The sequence below is a fragment of the Triticum urartu genome, chromosome 5A (genome assembly GCF_056163025.1).
Source record: "Triticum urartu cultivar PI428250 chromosome 5A, HENAU_Tu73, whole genome shotgun sequence".
NCBI lineage: Eukaryota > Viridiplantae > Streptophyta > Magnoliopsida > Poales > Poaceae > Triticum > Triticum urartu.
This window is the reverse complement of record NC_141877.1, coordinates 433728087-433745995: the sequence shown is the minus strand read 5'-3', so window position 1 is coordinate 433745995 and position 17909 is coordinate 433728087. Positions and strand designations below refer to the sequence as shown.

At 45.7% G+C, this 17909-nt stretch overlaps 1 protein-coding gene across 6 annotated transcripts; it reads left to right on the top strand.

The window, feature by feature from the left end:
• The first annotated feature begins 3504 nt into the window (after window positions 1-3504).
• Window positions 3505-17658, top strand: LOC125509481 (uncharacterized). 6 transcript variants are annotated; one of them, XM_087526330.1, is made up of 6 exons: window positions 3505-3959; window positions 4061-4156; window positions 4265-5395; window positions 5674-6352; window positions 6461-16552; window positions 16767-17658. In XM_087526330.1, exons 3-5 carry the CDS (start codon window positions 4952-4954, stop codon window positions 7408-7410), a joined length of 2073 nt encoding a protein of 690 aa, XP_087382456.1. In that variant the 5' UTR covers window positions 3505-3959; window positions 4061-4156; window positions 4265-4951; the 3' UTR covers window positions 7411-16552; window positions 16767-17658. The 6 variants fall into 6 exon arrangements, with proteins under 6 accessions (XP_087382456.1, XP_087382454.1, XP_087382455.1 ...); XM_087526328.1 differs by having other exon boundaries at window positions 5674-11525; window positions 11621-16552; XM_087526329.1 differs by having other exon boundaries at window positions 5674-11728; window positions 15658-16552.
• The last annotated feature ends 251 nt before the right edge of the window (window positions 17659-17909 follow it).

The following is a 17909-nucleotide window of genomic DNA, read 5'->3' as shown; positions in this document are numbered from 1 at the left end:
ACGAACGAAGTAAAGAGACTTTTCGATAACGAAATTGAACTAGGTATGAAGATACCGACGATCGAATCTTGGGCTGAATTCTTGACATCGAGGTTCGACCGATAAAGATCTTCATAGAATATGTAGGAATCATTATGGGCATCCAGGTCTCCCTATTGGTTATTGACCGTAGAGGTGTCTCGATCATGTCTGCATAGTTCTCGAACCTGTGGGGTCTACACACTTAATGTTTGGTGACAATATAAGTATAGTTGAGTCATTATGGTGGTTACCGAAGGTTGTACGGAGTCCCGGATGAGATCCCGGACATGACGAGGAACTCCGGAATGATCCGAGGGTGAAGATTGATATATTCGACGAAGGGTATTGGAGTCCAGAAGTATTCCGGGGGTACCGGGTGATGACCAGGATGACCGAAAGGGGTTTCGGGGAGGGGGGCAAGTGTTGGGGCCCCATGGGCCAGGGGGGCAAACCAACCCACTAAGAAGCTATATGCGCCCCCTCACCCCATCCCACATAACCAGGAGAGGTGGGTCCTCCCCTAGGGTTCCCTCACCACCCTAGGGTTTCCCTAGGGGGCGCCCCATCTGCCTTGGCCACCGCCCCCAAGATGAGATTTAGGGCGCCCCCTCCTCCTCCCTTCCCCCTATATATATAGAGATAGGTAGAGAGAGGGCAGCCGCACCCTTGAGCACATCTCCACACCACGGTGATGCCCTTCCTCTCCCTCGTAGTCCATCTTCTTCTCCTAGTGCTTAGTGAAGCTCCGCTGAGATTTTTCCACCACCACCGCCATCACGTCATCGTGCTATCGGAGGACTCGAACTACTACTTCACCATCGCTTGCTGGATCGAGGAGGTGAAGGCGTCATCAAGCCGTATGTGTGTTGAACGCAGAGGTGTCGTCCATTCGGCACTAGATTGGAGTTCGTGGGACGAATCATGATTGGATCGTAAAGACGTTCGACTACATCAACCACGTGTCCTAACGCTTCCGCTTAGCAATCTACAAGGGTGTGTAGATCCAATCTCTCCTGTCGTAGATGGTCATCTCTTAGATTGATCTTGGTGAGTGTAGGAAATTTTTTGTTTCCCATGCAACGTTCCCCAACACCAGATTGCAAAGATTGCCCACTCCCTCTAGAGATATCTCCGCCGTTATATGGAGCCTGCTGCTGGTAAGGCACCAAACCTGGCTGAACAGGCATAAACTGATAAAGGTATTATTGTTGTTGTGGCCACTGTCCCATAGCTTGGAACTGACTGTTCTGCCCTCATGATGGGTAGCTTGCAAACATCTGGCCCGAGGGCATCATATGAGCAGGCTATGCCATGAGAACAATTGGAGGCCTAGAGTAGATAGAGATGGGAGACCGCTGCGGGATCCCAGGAGGACGAGCAGGCCGATTCTGGACCTCCCCCCCCCCCCCCCCCCCCATATTGGTTTGTGATTGGTTGTCCCAACTCGTCATGTCTCATTACGCCCCCTGCCCGTAGCATATCTTCCTCCTCCACGAGAACTCTGATCTCTCCCACCCCCAGCCATCCATTTGACAACAACAGCAAATGGAATTTTCACAGTTCTCCTAACCCAACAATCTGAAGAAACTAAATTGCTTTGGGATAGGTAGATGATCTGAAAACCCTGTTGGATAGTAGTCTCTAGTAGTAAATTCACCACTAACAAACAGATCCTTCCTAATCCACACCAGCGAATCAAGGATATCTTTGCAACAACAACGAACCCTATCTCGGGATTGATTTGCGAGCCTGTCCACTATGCTATTATATTCGGCAGAAGGCGTCTTCTACATAGGCGCCACTACCCGATGCTCGGGGGAGATACTGGCCAACCAGGACAAGCCAGGTGTCACCTGGTCAGCCCGCCCTGCTGTATAGCCCCCGACAAGTAGGGCCCTCCTGGCAGAGACACGTTGCCCTTCGTTGACCTTCCTCTCAGGAGACGTCGTCACCAACACCAGCGGCCACGCTGCTCATCAACCTTCACTACCGCGCACTGCTCGAACCGGAGAATCTGGAGGCGTGGATTGAGCATCAGATCGGACCAATCCCACACCACAAATCGACAAACTCAATCCAAATTCTCCCTGAACAATCTCCATCTCCTCCTCTGTTCTCTAGATTGCGATCCCGCCTCCCTTGCAGCCCAGTATAGGATTCTCTCCACTGTCAGCTCTCCTCCCGCAAAAGTTCTCTGCCGGTCCTGCTCGGATGTCCGCGACATGGCCCTGAGCGCCAGAGTACGGCGAGCATTTGTAACTGCTCTCGCCGCACGCTGCGCCTCCCTCTCGAACATGTCTAACTCCGCCGGCAAACCAATAATCTCCCAATCCGGAGCAGCTCCCCAGCTCGACCCCAACCGCGGATCTCAGCTCGACCTCGCACTGGGGGGAGGCCAGAGATATAGATCTCAGCACCTCCACAGGACGTCGCACAGCGCTCGCCTGCGCCGAGATGGAGAGCCACGCCTGGCGGGTTGTCTCGCTGGATTTAGGTGGGCTAATCAGATCTAGGTTGTGGTGGAGGGGAGGGGTGGCCGACAGGGAGGCAGGCGGTGGCGGGGTTGCGGACGCGAGAGCAGCGGACACGGGCAGATATTTGAGGGGCGGACGGGCGCTGTTGATGAACATACAGAGGGTCACACTTTGCAGCGTGTGTAGAGATAGTATGATCTACTACTTTATTGCATGCCCTTTTTTCTGTCAAATATTACATGGCCTTGGCTGTGACAAATATTAAAACGAGCAAGGTTCAATCAAGCAAAATCCTTGATTTCCCTAAAGACGACTCCATTGATTGACCGGCCATGCTCATATCATTCCCTTCGATGGCCTGCAGCACCAGCAGCGAACCCGTCTGCACCGTCACCAGCAGCAGTGAAATGCTTTGAATCGCTATCGTTTTTGCTCCGGTGTGTAGGGTCGACTGATTCCTCCATCTTGCAACAAGGAGAAAAAGTTCGACTGTTGAGCCCACCACAGCACAGAGAATAAAGAAAAAGGGAGAAACACTGCATGTTTTCTTCTTCCTTGCGTTCCTTCTCTCCTTCCCGACTCCTCTTGCTGTCCACCCAAATCTATAGAAAGCCATGGTGGATCTCGCCTCTGGTCACCAAAAATGGAATCCTTACGCTAGCCAGCGGTCACATGTTCTACTTGCCCCCATTTAATTAAGCCATAATACTATCTAATTTAATTTCTGAACCCTAACCTGCAATCTTGTTGTGCAACAATGGAGGAGAGAGAAGAATAAACTTGAAGTGAGACGCTAAGCGCGGACTACAGGAGAGAAGGAGCATGCCCTCCATTCATTACAGTTGGCTTTGGTTCGACACAAGGAATCATTTACTTTAGTTCGCTTTCTCCAGTGTATATCGAATCGAATCGGTCCGAGAGGGACTTTGAACCGCTTTACAGCGTCGAGTGCACTTATCCATTGTTGCTTTCAGAACTTTGTTCATTGTCGGTAGCCTCAAACTGGCTGGTCTTCTTTTCGAGACAAACTGAGGAAGTTATTGTTGCTTACATAATTAGTGCCTGATGTGTAGCTCCAGCCGGTTCCTTTGCTCCTAGCTTTGCTCTGTGAGCCACGAGGTGGACAAACGGTCCTCTGCCCTGCGCTGCATCATCCCCATCCAATTGTTGGCTCCAGTAGAAGCTTCTTGATTTTGGATGGAGAAGAAAGAAGCAGCCATGGCCCAAGCCATTGTCCAAAGCTTATGCACGAAGCTCAGATCCACCATCGCCGTTGGAGACAAGGCCACCGGCGATTTGCAGGAAATAATGGAGATGCTGGAGGCCATACATCCGCTGCTGGAGGACGCAGAGAGGCGGTGTCTTTGTTTTAAGGATGATGTCCCCAAAGAGGGATCGAAGGAAATAATGGGGACACCGGAAGCCATACAGCCGCTGCTAGAAGATGCCCCCCAGCAAATGGAGGTATGTTACTTCACCATCCTTAAACATTTTGAAGAAAAGCTCAGATCCTGTCATAGGCTACGAGATCCATAGGTCACAAAATACACAAACTTGACCTGCAGGGGAAGAAGGTGCGGGACTGGCTGAGGCGGGTCGTTAAGGCCGCCTATGATATCTTGGACGTGTTGCAAGACACCATGACACCGTCTGCGCGTAAGGTATGTATAAGAGTATTCATGTTTCGTCGACCGTGTGAGTATTCTTAGCTCCTTGCATACCTCAAGGTGTATGTACCTTCTAACTGGTTAAGAACTGATTCATTGCAGTTGACGAAGATGATACCGCGTGCCAATGCCCCTGAGAAGAAGAATCTCATGGCTGGTAAGATGGAGAAGATAAAAGAAGAAGTCTGCAAGCTATGAGTCGACATGGATGAATTCAATCTTATGTCATCTGATTCCGATGCAACCATCGAGCCACAAGTTATTGATGTAAAAGAGTTTGAAGAACCAACGATTGTAGGAAGGGATAAAGAAATGCAGATGATAATGGAAAGTATATTTATGAAAAAAGGGCACCACATCATAGTTCAAATTGGTTGGCGTGAGGATGGCAGCGGCAAGACAACATTAGCGCAAATGGTTTTCAGCCATAGCCGATTCAAAGACTACTCCCGAGTGTGGTTCCAATGCTCAGGGAATTTTCCCTTGCAGGAGATGGGGAAGGCCATAATTTCTCAGGTATCAGGGGAAGAGATCAGCGGTGATTCAAATGACAACATGGAGTATGTAAGGAAGCGCCTTCATCAGCTATTTGATAATGGTATTAAGGTACTTGTTGTTTTAGATAACACACAGCTATCATCGGATGAGAGCGAAAAGTTGGGAGGTATGCTAAGGGAATGGGACAATCATAGTGAGGTAATCTTGATAGCAACAGGCGAAAATATCTATATTCGGATATATGAAACAAACATAGATAATGTATGTGCCTTTTAGTGATTGAGTGATGACATGTGCTGGACAATAATCAAACAACGAAGTCGCTTTGAAGGTAGATCGTTTGACAAGCAAGGGTTGGAGCAAATTGGTGCCGAGATTGCAAAAAAGTGTAAGGGTTCACCGTTAGCAGCTGCGGTGCTTGGGGGCATGCTACTATACAAAGATGCTACAGGATGGGCAGAAGTATTGAACAGTGATGTATGGGCATATGACTGCATCAGCAAGCCATTCCTCGTGTTAGCATACACTAGTATGCCGTCGAGCTTACGGCTATGCTTTACCTACTTTATGATGTTCCAATATGGTCACACCATAGCTAAAGATGATCTGATCTATCAATGGAATTCTCTCGGTCTTATTGAGCAATCCGACAGATTCTCTGTGAAACAACTTGGTGAACAGTATATTACGATGCTTCTGGGTATGTCACTTCTTCAAACAACAATGCCAGTTTCGGTGAGTTACTCCACGCTATGTTCAAAAGACTTTGGGCTTAATTGGTTTGCTTCCAATGTTTGCTATGCCAAAGTATGGATAGGCCAACACAAATTTTACGCTCAATTCTTTTATTATTAAATTTTTAGCATGCTCATAATTTGGCTTGGCAGAATGGTTCGTTAGGTCTTATTTTACCTTTTTCCAAAATGTTGGCATGAAAAAAAAATTACCTCTGAATTTTGTAAGGCAACTGATAAAACATAAATTCTCTAACACGCTTTATGCGTTTGTTGCAGACTAGTGGAAATAGTGATAAGAGTACAATCTTGTTCACTATTAACCGTATGGTGCATGGCCTTGCAAAAAATGTTATGCGTACCATACATTATACAGCGGAGACATCTTATCAGCAGGAATTATGCTCTAATAAGGACTGCTGCTATGTACTGGTTACTGATTTGAAGTTATCCAATAAATTGTCTGCCCACACAAGGGCGCTACGTTATGTGGGCTCTGGCAAAATGGAACTCAGTGATGATTCGTTTGCATATTCCAGGTGCCTGCGTGTCTTGGATTTGAATGACAGATCGATGCTGAACTTACCAAATTCTATCTGTCAGTTGAGGCATTTGGAATATCTTAATTTATCAGGCTGCTCTGGACTAGTTATTATACCGGACTCACTTGGAGATCTACTAAATTTGTTGTATATTAATTTGTCAGGCTGCTCTGGACTAATACATCTACCTGAATCATTTGGGAAGCTAATAAGTTTGGCGTATATCGACTTATCGGGTTGCTCTGGACTAGTAAATCTATCGGAATCATTTGGGAAGCTGACAAATTTGTTGCATATTGACTTATCAAGATGCTATGGACTTGTAAATTTGCCAGATTCATTTGGGAAGCTGACTAGTTTGAAGCATACCGATTTATCAGGCTGCTCTGGATTAGAAAAACTGCCACAATCATTATGTAAGCTAATAAATTTGGTGCACATCAACTTATCATGGTGCTCTGGATTAGTTAGTCTGCCTCTCTCGTTTGGGAAGCTAATATGTTTGCTGCACATGAACCTATCAGGCTGCTCTGGATTGGTAAACTTACCGGAATCAATTGGCAATCTCAAAATTTTGGTCCACATCAACTTGTCAGGTTGCTGCGGGCTATTAAATCTGCCTGAGTCATTTGGGAATTTAATAAATTTGTTGCACATTGACTTATCATGTTGCCATGGACTAGGTAACCTGCCAGAATCATTTGGGAAGCTAGAGAATTTGGCACACCTAGATTTATCATTCTGGTCTTGTTTTGAAGGGGTCGAGAAAGCTCTTGGCGGGCTTACCAATCTCCAGCACTTGAACTTGTCAAACCGTTGCTGTTATCTTGCTCAACAGCAGTCGTGTCTCGAAGGGCTAAAAGATGTTTTGGGCCAGCTCACCAAAATAAAGTATTTGAACCTATCCATGTTCCTGAATCCTATCTTTTACTCACAGTCAGTAGAGCGAACTCATGAATTTATGGAATGCATCAGTGGCTTTTCCAGTTTCGAGCATTTGGATTTATCTCATAATAGATTTCTCAGTGATCTTCCTGAAAGTTTAGGTGAACTCAACAATCTGCAAACACTGGACCTCTCAGGTTGCATTAGACTGAAGAGCATACCCAAAAGGATAGGTGAAATCAGGCCTCTTAAGTCAATAAATGTGAGGAACTGCCGCAGTTTGAAAAGTTGTCAGCTTGTGGTTAAAGCTGATAATGGAGAATATAATATCAGAAACATTGCTCAGCTCGAGGATGCAAACTTGGAAGAGCTTGAGATAAGCTGTCCTGAAAACGTGAAGACTCGAAAAGATGCGGGGCAAATAAGAATGGCACTGGAAGGAAGGACTCAAAAGTTGAAACTTTGCTGGACTGTGGGCTCCCAAGTATCCATGGAGGACAATACCCTGTTAGGAAAATTATTGCCAGCACATCTGCAGTGCCTTGAGTTACATGGTGAAAGTGCAACTATCCCTAGGTGGTTCTGGTAATTCATAACAACATATAGCTCATTGAGCTAATGCTATTCCAAGATGATTATTTCAGGAAAGCTCAATGATTGGCATGGCATGGATGTAAAAGTGGAACCCTCAAAATGCTAAGGACAAAGGATTGGCTCAAGCTCAAAAGCTCAAGACTCTTCATTTTATATTTTAGTGATCCAAGATCACATTGAGTCTTTAGGAAAAGCCAATACTATTAAGGAGGGATGAGGTGTTGCTTAATGAGCCTCTTGCTTCATGTGCTTAGTGATATGCTCCAAAACCCTCAACTACTTTCCCATATCCACATATGACCTAAACTCTAAGCCAAACTCGGTCCTACCGATTCTTCCTATCCGGCGCCACCGAATTTCACTTGTCATTAGCCACTACCAAACCCTAGCAATTCGGTTCTACCGATAAGGATCTCGGTCTCACCGAGATGGGGTTGCAAACTCTCTGTTTCCCTTTCTTAACTTTTCGGTCTTACCGAAAGAGCGAATCGGTCCCACCGACATTGCAATGTAAACTCAGTGTTTCCCCTTTGTAACTTTTCGGTCTCACCGAGTTCCACTCGGTCTCACCGAAAGAGCAAATCGGTCCCACCGAGTTTGCCTGACCAACTCTCTGGTTAGCTAATTACCAAATTCGGTCTCATCGAGTTTGTGTAATCGGTCTCACCGAGATTACGTTATGCCCGAACCCTAACCATATCGGTCCTACCGAGTTGCATGTCAGTCCCACCGAAAATCACTAACGGTCACTAGGTTTACATTTTCGGTCCGACCGAGCTTATTGATTCGGTCCCATCGAGATTGGAAAACTGTGTAACGGTTGGATTTTGTGTGGAGGCTATATATACCCCTCCACCTCCTTCTCATTCGATGAGAAAGCTATCAGAACACACACACCATTCCAACTCATATGTTCTGAGAGAGAACCACCTACTCATGTGTTGAGACCAAGACATTCCATTCTTACCATATGAATCTTGATCTCTAGCCTTTCCAAGTTGCTTTCCACTCAAACCTTCTTTTCACCAAATCCAAATCCTATGAGAGAGAGTTGAGTGTTGGGGAGACTATCATTTGAAGCACAAGAGCAAGGAGTTCATTACCTACACACCATTTGTTACTTCTTGGAGAGTGGTGTCTCCTAGATTGGCTAGGTGTCACTTGGGAGCCTCCGACAAGATTGTGAAGTTGAACCAAGGAGTTTGTAAGGGCAAGGAGATCGCCTACTTCGTGAAGATCTACCGCTAGTGAGGCAAGTCCTATGTGGGCGATGGCCATGGTAGGATAGACAAGGTTGCTTCTTCGTGGACCCTTTGTGGGTGGTTGCTTCTTCGTGGACCCTTCGTGGGTGGAGCCCTGTGTGGACTCGCGCAACCGTTACCCTTGGGTGGAGCCCTGTGTGGACTCGCGCAACCGTTACCCTTCGTGGGTTGAAGTCTCCATCAACGTGGATGTAGGATAGCACCACCTATCCAAACCATGGGAAAAACATTCGTGTCTCCAATTGCGTTTGAATTCTCCAAACCCTTCCCTTTACATTCTTGCAAGTTGTATGCTTTACTTTCCGCTGCCTATATACTCTTTGCATGCTTGCTTAAATTATGTGATGATTGCTTGACTTGTCCTAAAATAGCTAAAATCTGCCAAGAACTAAAATTGGGAAAAGTTAAGTTTTTATTTGGTCAAGTAGTCTAATCACCCCCCCCCCTCTAGACATACTTTCGATCCTACAAGTGGTATCAGAGCTTTGGTCTCCATTTGCTTGATCTCCATAGCTTTTGGTGGTCATAGCCTTGGTTTCACAACCTAGGAGAGTATGGCGTCTAGCGAGGGAAATTATCACCGTAGAGGTCCTTACTTTGATGGTACTAATTTTGCTAGTTGGAAGCATAAAATGAAAATGCATATTCTTGGACATAACCCCGCCGTTTGGGCTATTGTGTGTGTTGGTTTGCAAGGTGACTTCTTTGATGGGAGAGAACCGAACCGTGAAGCTACCGCGGATGAGTTGAAGATGTTGCAATACAATGCTCAAGCTTGTGATATTCTCTTCAACGGATTGTGCCCCGAAGAATTCAAGAAAATCAGCCGCCTTGAGAATGCAAAGGAAATTTGGGACACTTTGATTGATATGCACGAAGGTACCGACTCTGTCAAAGAATCCAAGTTGGATGTGCTTCAAAGCCAACTTGACAAGTTCAAGATGAAGGATGGTGAAGGTGTCGCCGAAATGTACTCTAGGCTTGCTCTCATCACAAATGAGATTGCCGGCTTAGAAAGTGAAGAGATGACCGATAGATTCATCATCAAGAAGATTCTAAGAGCCTTAGATGGAAAATATGATACCGTGTGCACATTGATCCAAATGATGCCCAATTACAAAGATCTCAAGCCAACGGAGGTGATTGGAAGAATTGTTGCTCATGAGATGTCACTTAGGATAAAGAGGAACTTCATAACAAATCAAGTGGTGCCTATAAAGCCTCATGTGAAGCCCCTACATCATCAAGTGAGAAACAAGACTTCAATGAAGAATTGAGCTTAATGGTGAAGAACTTCAACAAGTTCTACAAGAGTAGAAGCAAAGATAGAAGTTTCAAGTCAAGGTCCTACAATGACAAAAGATCTTCTAGTCGAGAGCGAAACTGCTACAATTGTGGAAGACCCGGACACTATTCCAATGAGTGTATGGCTCCCTACAAGAGAAGAGAAGATTCTCCAAGAAGAAGAAGCAAAGAATCACCATCAAGAGAGAGAAGGAGTAGAGATGATCGTTATGAACGAAGATACTCACGGAAAAGTAAGGATTCGGAAAGGAAGGAAAAATCATCAAGGAGCTACACAAGAAGAAGACATCAAGCTCATGTTGGTGAATGGGTATCCGGCTCCGACTCCGACAGCCACTCCGAGAGAAGTTATCACTCCAGCTCCGAAGATACTCAAGATGAAGGTGTTGCCGGTCTAGCACTTGTGTCAACCAACTCCTACGACATATTTGACTCACCAAATGAAGGAATTGGAAGATGCTTCATGGTCAAAGGTTCTAAGGTAACACACCCCGAGTATGTTGATTTCAATAGTGATGAAGATGACTTGTTAGGTGACGATTTGCTTGTTGACAACTCTAGTGATGAATACTATGATGAAAGACCAATTAATCATGCTAATCAAGATAAAATGAATGACAATGATAAGGAGAAGATTGAGGCTCTAACTAAAGAACTAAAAATTCTTAAGTTAGCTCATGACACTATCTTCGAAGATCATCGAGAGCTTTTAAGAGCTCATGAGAAATTACGCTTTGAAAAGCTCAATCTTGAGCAAGAGCATGAGTTCTTAAAGGCAATCAATGATGATCTCCGCAAGAAAAGTTCTTCTTACATTGCCAAGCATTTACTCTTATCCACTTACATGCCTCAAGTCAAATCTAGTAATAAGAAAGATTCTTCCTCTAGCAGTAACAATGATCATGTTAAATCCAATATTATTACTTCTAGTAGCTCTCTTGATTCCACTAATGATTCTCTTAGCCAAGTTACACTTGAGCAAGAAAATAGTTTATTGAAGGGAATTATAGAGAAAGGAGTGTACAAAAGCCTTGCCGGGAGTAAGCAATTCGAGGAAATTGTGCGCAAGCAAGGAATGCACCAGAAGAATCAAGGTGTTGGTTTTGAGCGAAAGTTCAATGCCAATGGAGTTGAGTGGGAAGAAGATCAATACCCCAAGACAAAGTTTGTCCCTCGACAAGAGAAGTATACTTCTTTCAAGGGGACACAAGTTCAAGATGATCTTCCACCACAAGACTACAAGCAAAAAGGCAAGGACAAGCTTCAAGAGGAAATTGATGCATTTGAAGAAGCTCCAAATACCTTAGTCAAGTGGATTCCCAAGACTACTTCAAGCTCCACTTCATCAAGTATGACTACAACTCCACGGATTCCCATCAAGATGATGTGGATCCAAAAGAAGAAGAACTAGAGAGTTCTTGAGGGTGACTCCGCCAACATACTTCACTCTTATCATTTTGGCAAGAACAAGTGCAATCAACTTCCACATCTTGCACTAGTTCAAGGAGTCACAAACCCTCTTGTTGGTAAGACAAGGGACAAGGTAACCTAAAAGTTTTCATGGACATCATCTTTTGTGTGCATCACTCTATGTCTATGGATATCCTTATTTGTTCCTTGTGGGACTAACCCATGTAGGTATTGGAAGTGCAATTCACTCAAATGGATAGCTCCAAGAGATCTACATCAACATTGAGCATCCACATCTTCAATATCTACATGAAGTCATCATCGACAAAACCCAAGGTTAGTTCATCCCCCTTAGGGGGGATATCACATCTAGGGGGAGCTTTACTCTAAGACTTGAGCTAAAGCAACTCTAAAGATGTGAACACAATAATGCTTTATGTAAAAGTGGTAACCCCACTTGAGCTTAAACGATGAGTATGACCTATGATCAAGTGATCTCACTTGACTCCTAAGTCAATATACTCATATATAGATGACCTAGTCATCACAAATTGCTTGATAGATGCTAGAATTGGTTGTGCATGCCTTGTCACATATTTCATTTGCCATCTTATTGTGTGAGCATGCTGGTTGCATATTTTACTCATTCGAGGACATCCACTTGTTGTTTTGATTGTTTGGTTTTATCTTCTTTTGCCAAGTGGATGGACAAGAATGCCTAAGAACCTCCTCTAGCTATCTATACTTTTCTCGTCTCAAACTCTATTCATGCTGCATCACAAAATTTGATTAAGTCAGATTCGAACCACTCTGTGTGAGGAGCGCTCGGAGTCCCCGATTCGTCATAGACTTAAACTTCCAAAACCTCTTTATGATTCTCGGTCTGACCGACACTCCACTTTCGGTCCTACCGAGATCATTAAGTTGATCTAGGCTTTCGATCTCGGTGCAACCGATTTGAACCTTTCGGTCACACCGAGTTTCAGTAACTGCACGCAGTTATGAATCTCGGTGCCACCGAGTCGTTCCACTCGGTCACACCGACAGGGTCGGGCTATATATAGTCATGGGCAAAATTTGGAAATTTCTCCGAACCCCTTCGCCCGCGCGATAGCCTGCTCTGCCCTCGTGGTCTCCGGATCATCTTCTCGCCGCCAGCCGCCTCCAGTCGCTGGTCTCCGTCGCCGTCAACGGGAATTCTGCCCCGCCGTTGCCGCCGTAGCAAGTCCCCGCCGAACTAGGGTATGGACTTGATCTTTGTGCTATTCCTCAATCTGATTCCTAGCACATTGTGATCATATTGATTCTAGCCACGTTTGATAAACTTCTATCCAGTCAAAACGCCCGTAGTTTAGGTTTGATTCGAAAATTCTAGGTTTAGGTTTTCGCCGAAACCATCTCGGACCCACCGAGTTGAAAAACTCGGTCCCACCGATTTGGCTTATGCCATTGCACAAGTGAGACTCGGTCTGACCGAGAATTACTTATCGGTGTGATCGATTTTGGAACTCTGTGAAACCCTAGCAGTCTCGGTGCCACCGAACTGTGACTCGGTCCTACCGAGTTCACTAGTTTAGGTTCCAAAAACTGCTTCGGTATCACCGAGTTTGAAAATCGATAGATCCGAGATGATTTCGGTAGGAAACTAAAACTAAGTTTTTGGATCATTCTTTTTGCAAAAATCTCTGCATTTTGTGATGCTCATCTTTTCTACCTCATCTATAATCTGTTCACAGGGTCAGCAGTCAGAGCTTACAGCATGTCAGACCAAAGTGATAGCCAGAATGTGTCAGAACAGCAAGTGGTGATGAGTGAGGGCACTAGTCCCTCCAGCTCTTCTGATGAAGGCAGCAGGAGCACTCCTAACAACTTGCCAAAAACTGCCACGAGACAGAGAAAGAAGAGGACTTCTGATTCCGAAGATGAAGACTATGTGGTAGAGGAAGAGGCCACTTCCAAGAGAGTTGAGACAGCTCAAGGCACTAAGCCAGGCCTGAAAATCAAAAGGCCAGTAGGCAGGCAGCCAATGTCAAAGGCCAGAATGTCAACTGAGAAGCCCATAGAGTCAGTTGCAGCTGAGAGCAAGAAAAGAAAGGAAAGGGTGAAGAAGACTGTGGCTAGAGTGCTTGGCAAAGTTTCCATCATGGAAGAGGAAGAAGAAGAAGAAGTAGCTGCACCAGCACCCAAGGCACCCAAGCTAATGGGAGATGCCATAAAATCAGGGGGAGCTGCTTCCAAGGTCAAGCCAGCTCCAAAGCCAAAGCCAAAGAGAAACACAAGAAGCATTCCTGCAGCTGAAAAGAATAAGGCCCCAGTGCCTGAGACTGTTGCTGAAGAAGAGGAAGAGAATGTCCTAAGGAAGCTAAAGCCCAAGATCCCAGACCACAACGATGCTCATCCTGTGGCTGAGGACATGAAGCTCAGGAGAGATTCAGGACTGAGAAAGTGGAGAGAAGCAGACCCATATGCTTCAAGGAGAAGGACTGCCGTGGACTACAGGTTTCACACCAAGGAGCAGCAGGATTTTTATGAGACAGTGCTGCTAGATAAGAAGCCCATTGTCTGTGATATGCGATGGGTTGATTGGACATACATCAAGGACAATGAGGAGCACTATCCTGGAGTGCAAGACAGCTTCATAGCTTGTGGAGTAGCTGACTTTGTTGGGCAGAAGCTCACAAAGTGGAATGAGGAACTCATCATGCAGTTCTACTCCACAGCTCACTTTTATCCAGATGGGAGGATCACATGGATGTCTGAGGGTACAAGGTACCAATCCACAGTTGCTGAGTGGGCACAGATCATTAATGCCTCAGAGGAGCAAGATGATGACTTGGATATCTATGCCAAGAAGAAGATGGACCACAACTCAATGTCAAATATGTACAAGGAGATCCCAAATGAAGGACTTGATACCTTCAAGTTTGGCTCAGTACATTACCTTCTGTCAGGGCTCCCGACGATCAATTGGATACTAAGGCACACCTTACTGCCCAAGTCTGGAGATCACAAGATGATCAGAGGCCATGCTATCAACTTGCTACATGTGTTTGATGTGCCTCAGAAGTTCAAGGTGGTTAGCTAATTACCAAATTCGGTCTCATCGAGTTTGTGTAATCGGTCTCACCGAGATTACGTTATGCCCAAACCCTAACCATATCGGTCCTACCGAGTTGCATGTCAGTCCCACCGAAAATCACTAACGGTCACTAGGTTTACATTTTCGGTCCGACCGAGCTTATTGATTCGGTCCCACCGAGATTGGAAAACTGTGTAACGGTTGGATTTTGTGTGGAGGCTATATATACCCCTCCACCTCCTTCTCATTCGATGAGAGAGCTATCAGAACACACACACCATTCCAACTTATATGTTCTGAGAGAGAACCACCTACTCATGTGTTGAGACCAAGACATTCTATTCTTACCATATGAATCTTGATCTCTAGCCTTCCCAAGTTGCTTTCCACTCAAACCTTCTTTCCACCAAATCCAAATCCTATGAGAGAGAGTTGAGTGTTGGGGAGACTATCATTTGAAGCACAAGAGCAAGGAGTTCATTACCTACACACCATTTGTTACTTCTTGGAGAGTGGTGTCTCCTAGATTGGCTAGGTGTCACTTGGGAGCCTCCGACAAGATTGTGGAGTTGAACCAAGGAGTTTGTAAGGGCAAGGAGATCGCCTACTTCGTGAAGATCTACCGCTAGTGAGGCAAGTCCTGTGTGGGCGATGGCCATGGTGGGATAGACAAGGTTGCTTCTTCGTGGACCCTTTGTGGATGGTTGCTTCTTCGTGGACCCTTCGTGGGTGGAGCCCTGTGTGGACTCGCGCAACCGTTACCCTTGGGTGGAGCCCTGTGTGGACTCGCGCAACCGTTACCCTTCGTGGGTTGAAGTCTCCATCAACGTGGATGTAGGATAGCACCACCTATCCGAACCACAGGAAAAATATCCGTGTCTCCAATTGCGTTTGAATTCTCCAAACCCTTTCCTTTACATTTTTGCAAGTTGCATGCTTTACTTTCCGCTGCCTATATACTCTTTGCATGCTTGCTTAAATTATGTGATGATTGCTTGACTTGTCCTAAAATAGCTAAAATCTGCCAAAAATTAAAATTGGGAAAAGATTAAGTTTTTATTTGGTCAGGTAGTCTAATCACCCCCCTCTAGACATACTTTTGATCCTACACATGGTTATAGTGACGAGACCCGCCTTTCAGCCTGGTTGACAGCAACCATATTTTATCATTTTGATACTCTTGTAGAGGTTACCATTGAGGACTTCCTGAGGTGCAGCCAGCCACCACCACTATTATTGTTATATAACCTCCGACGAGCAGTTTTCAGAAGGATGGCTAGCATCACAAGATTTGACATCAATGACCTCACCGGTGAATACCGAACAACACTCAATCAACTCCCCAAGTTGACCCTAGAGTTGGATGATATGGAAAGCCTGGAAGAGTTCAAGACAACATACGACAGAAATGGTAAGGAGTGTATGCTCCCGTCCATTGGTGAACTGGTGATTACGAAATGTAACAAGGTGTGCTTCATACCTTTCACGCCTAGAGCTTGGAAATTGGTGAAACTAATGGTCCATTCCAGAGGAGGGCACCCTTGTACCTCTGTTTCAGTAAATGAACTGGTGGTGAAGAACTGCAAGAAAACTCTATATAAGTGGCATTTGCTTCACAGCCTCCCAGGCCTCCGTAGTTTAACTGTCAAAGATTGCGACAATCTGTGGACTATACCAGATACTATTGAGGCCCTATCCTCCCTCCAATCTCTATGCTTGTCCAATTGCCGGGTGGACAAAGTACAACACTTGGCTGACCTCACCTGTCTCCGGGAACTGAAGATTGTGTCCTGCGAAGGGATCGATGGGTTCATGCAGAGTTTGCAAGGACTCACCTCCCATGGGTCGATGCATCTTAGTGACTGCGACAGTATCACATCACTGCCGGAATGGTTAGGAGATCTCACCAATCTTGAGAAGCTTGCCATCCACAGATGCCCTGCCATGGAATCCTTGCCGGGCAGCATAAATAAACTAACCAACCTGAAGGATCTGCGTATTTTGGATTGTCCAAAATTGAAGAGCTGGTGTGGAAGGAGGGAGAACAAGAAAAGAATGGCTCACATCCGACCAGACTATGAGTATGTACCACATTGCTCTTACTTTCACTTCTTTCAGTCCTTACTGTTCCTAACTATTCCAGTCGTATCCTAGGTTACGCATTCTTTGTGTTGATTCATGCTTTTTATCTTTTGCGTGGTCTTGCAGAATTCCTTCACGGTAATAGAAGGCCCATTTCTAATCTGAACTTCAAGAGTAGCTAACCAAGGTGTGTGTGCATTGTTTATTCTGCAGAGAACAAGGTACTAGCAGGCCAGGCAGCAACGACGAGGGCAATGTGGAGGGTGAATTGGAGAAGGACTGGCCGGACGTCGTGGAGGAGGAGGACTGGCCGGACGTCGTGGAGGACTGGTCGGACGTGGTGGAGGAGGAGGAGCCAGAGGCAGTATCGACGGATGCAGTGGAGAATTCAGTGATGACAGACAACACAGGTGTTGTAGAGGAGGTGACGAGGGATGTGGACGCAGCAGTGGCAGCTGATGTATGCTTGGAGTTGCGATTGGGACTGCCCATAAATGAAGAAGCGGTCCGTATCGAAGAAGAAGAAGATGAAATTTCTCTACGACTGTATTTATAACATGGGAAAAGCTTATCGCCATCCGGCGGATCATAGTGGCCGTGTCCGCCACCTCCACTGCATGACACGCGTCCAATTGAAGGCTTGCATTGCCGTTCTTTGTCGAACGCGCTTCCGAAATAGAGGCTATGTTTCAGAAAAATATGCGGTGTTGCAATGGTCTATGACGGGTCTAATTTTTGCAACAAAACCTCTGTTGCGGAAATTTTCTGCAACAAGACCTATGTTGCAAAAATAATTCTGCAACAAGACCTGTGTTGCAGTTCTGAGGCACGCTCGGCTCACCTGATGCGGCAATCTGACGGCTCGCGAGCCGGCTGGTCTTTCAAAAATATCAGCCGGCGGACGCGTAGCAGGCCCCTTATAACATTGTGTTCTTCTTTCTTTCTACTGTACTACTTTTTGGTCACACATATGCACATTTTTCTTAGATGGACACGCACAGTTACATTGGTTTGGTTATGCTTTGATCGTGTTTACTGGCCCGCAGAACTTCTCTTGTATTCACATCTATTATCTATTACTACAGTACTAAATAATTACGGCTGATGATCATAGTAATCTATAATGAAGTACTGTAGTTCTATGTGTAGTGTGTAGTTACGTCATGGATGGCCGGTAACGGCTATGGACGCCCAGTGGCCGCCATAGGCTATGGCTACTCTCCCAAGCTGTTTGGTTCAGACAAGCGAAGCAGAACGCGGGAGAGCAGATGAGAAGAACGTCATGTCGATTCGAAGGAGCGGTACCTCATGCCGAGAGTGGGATCGGCGGCCGCCGCTGCTGCGCTGCTCGTGAAA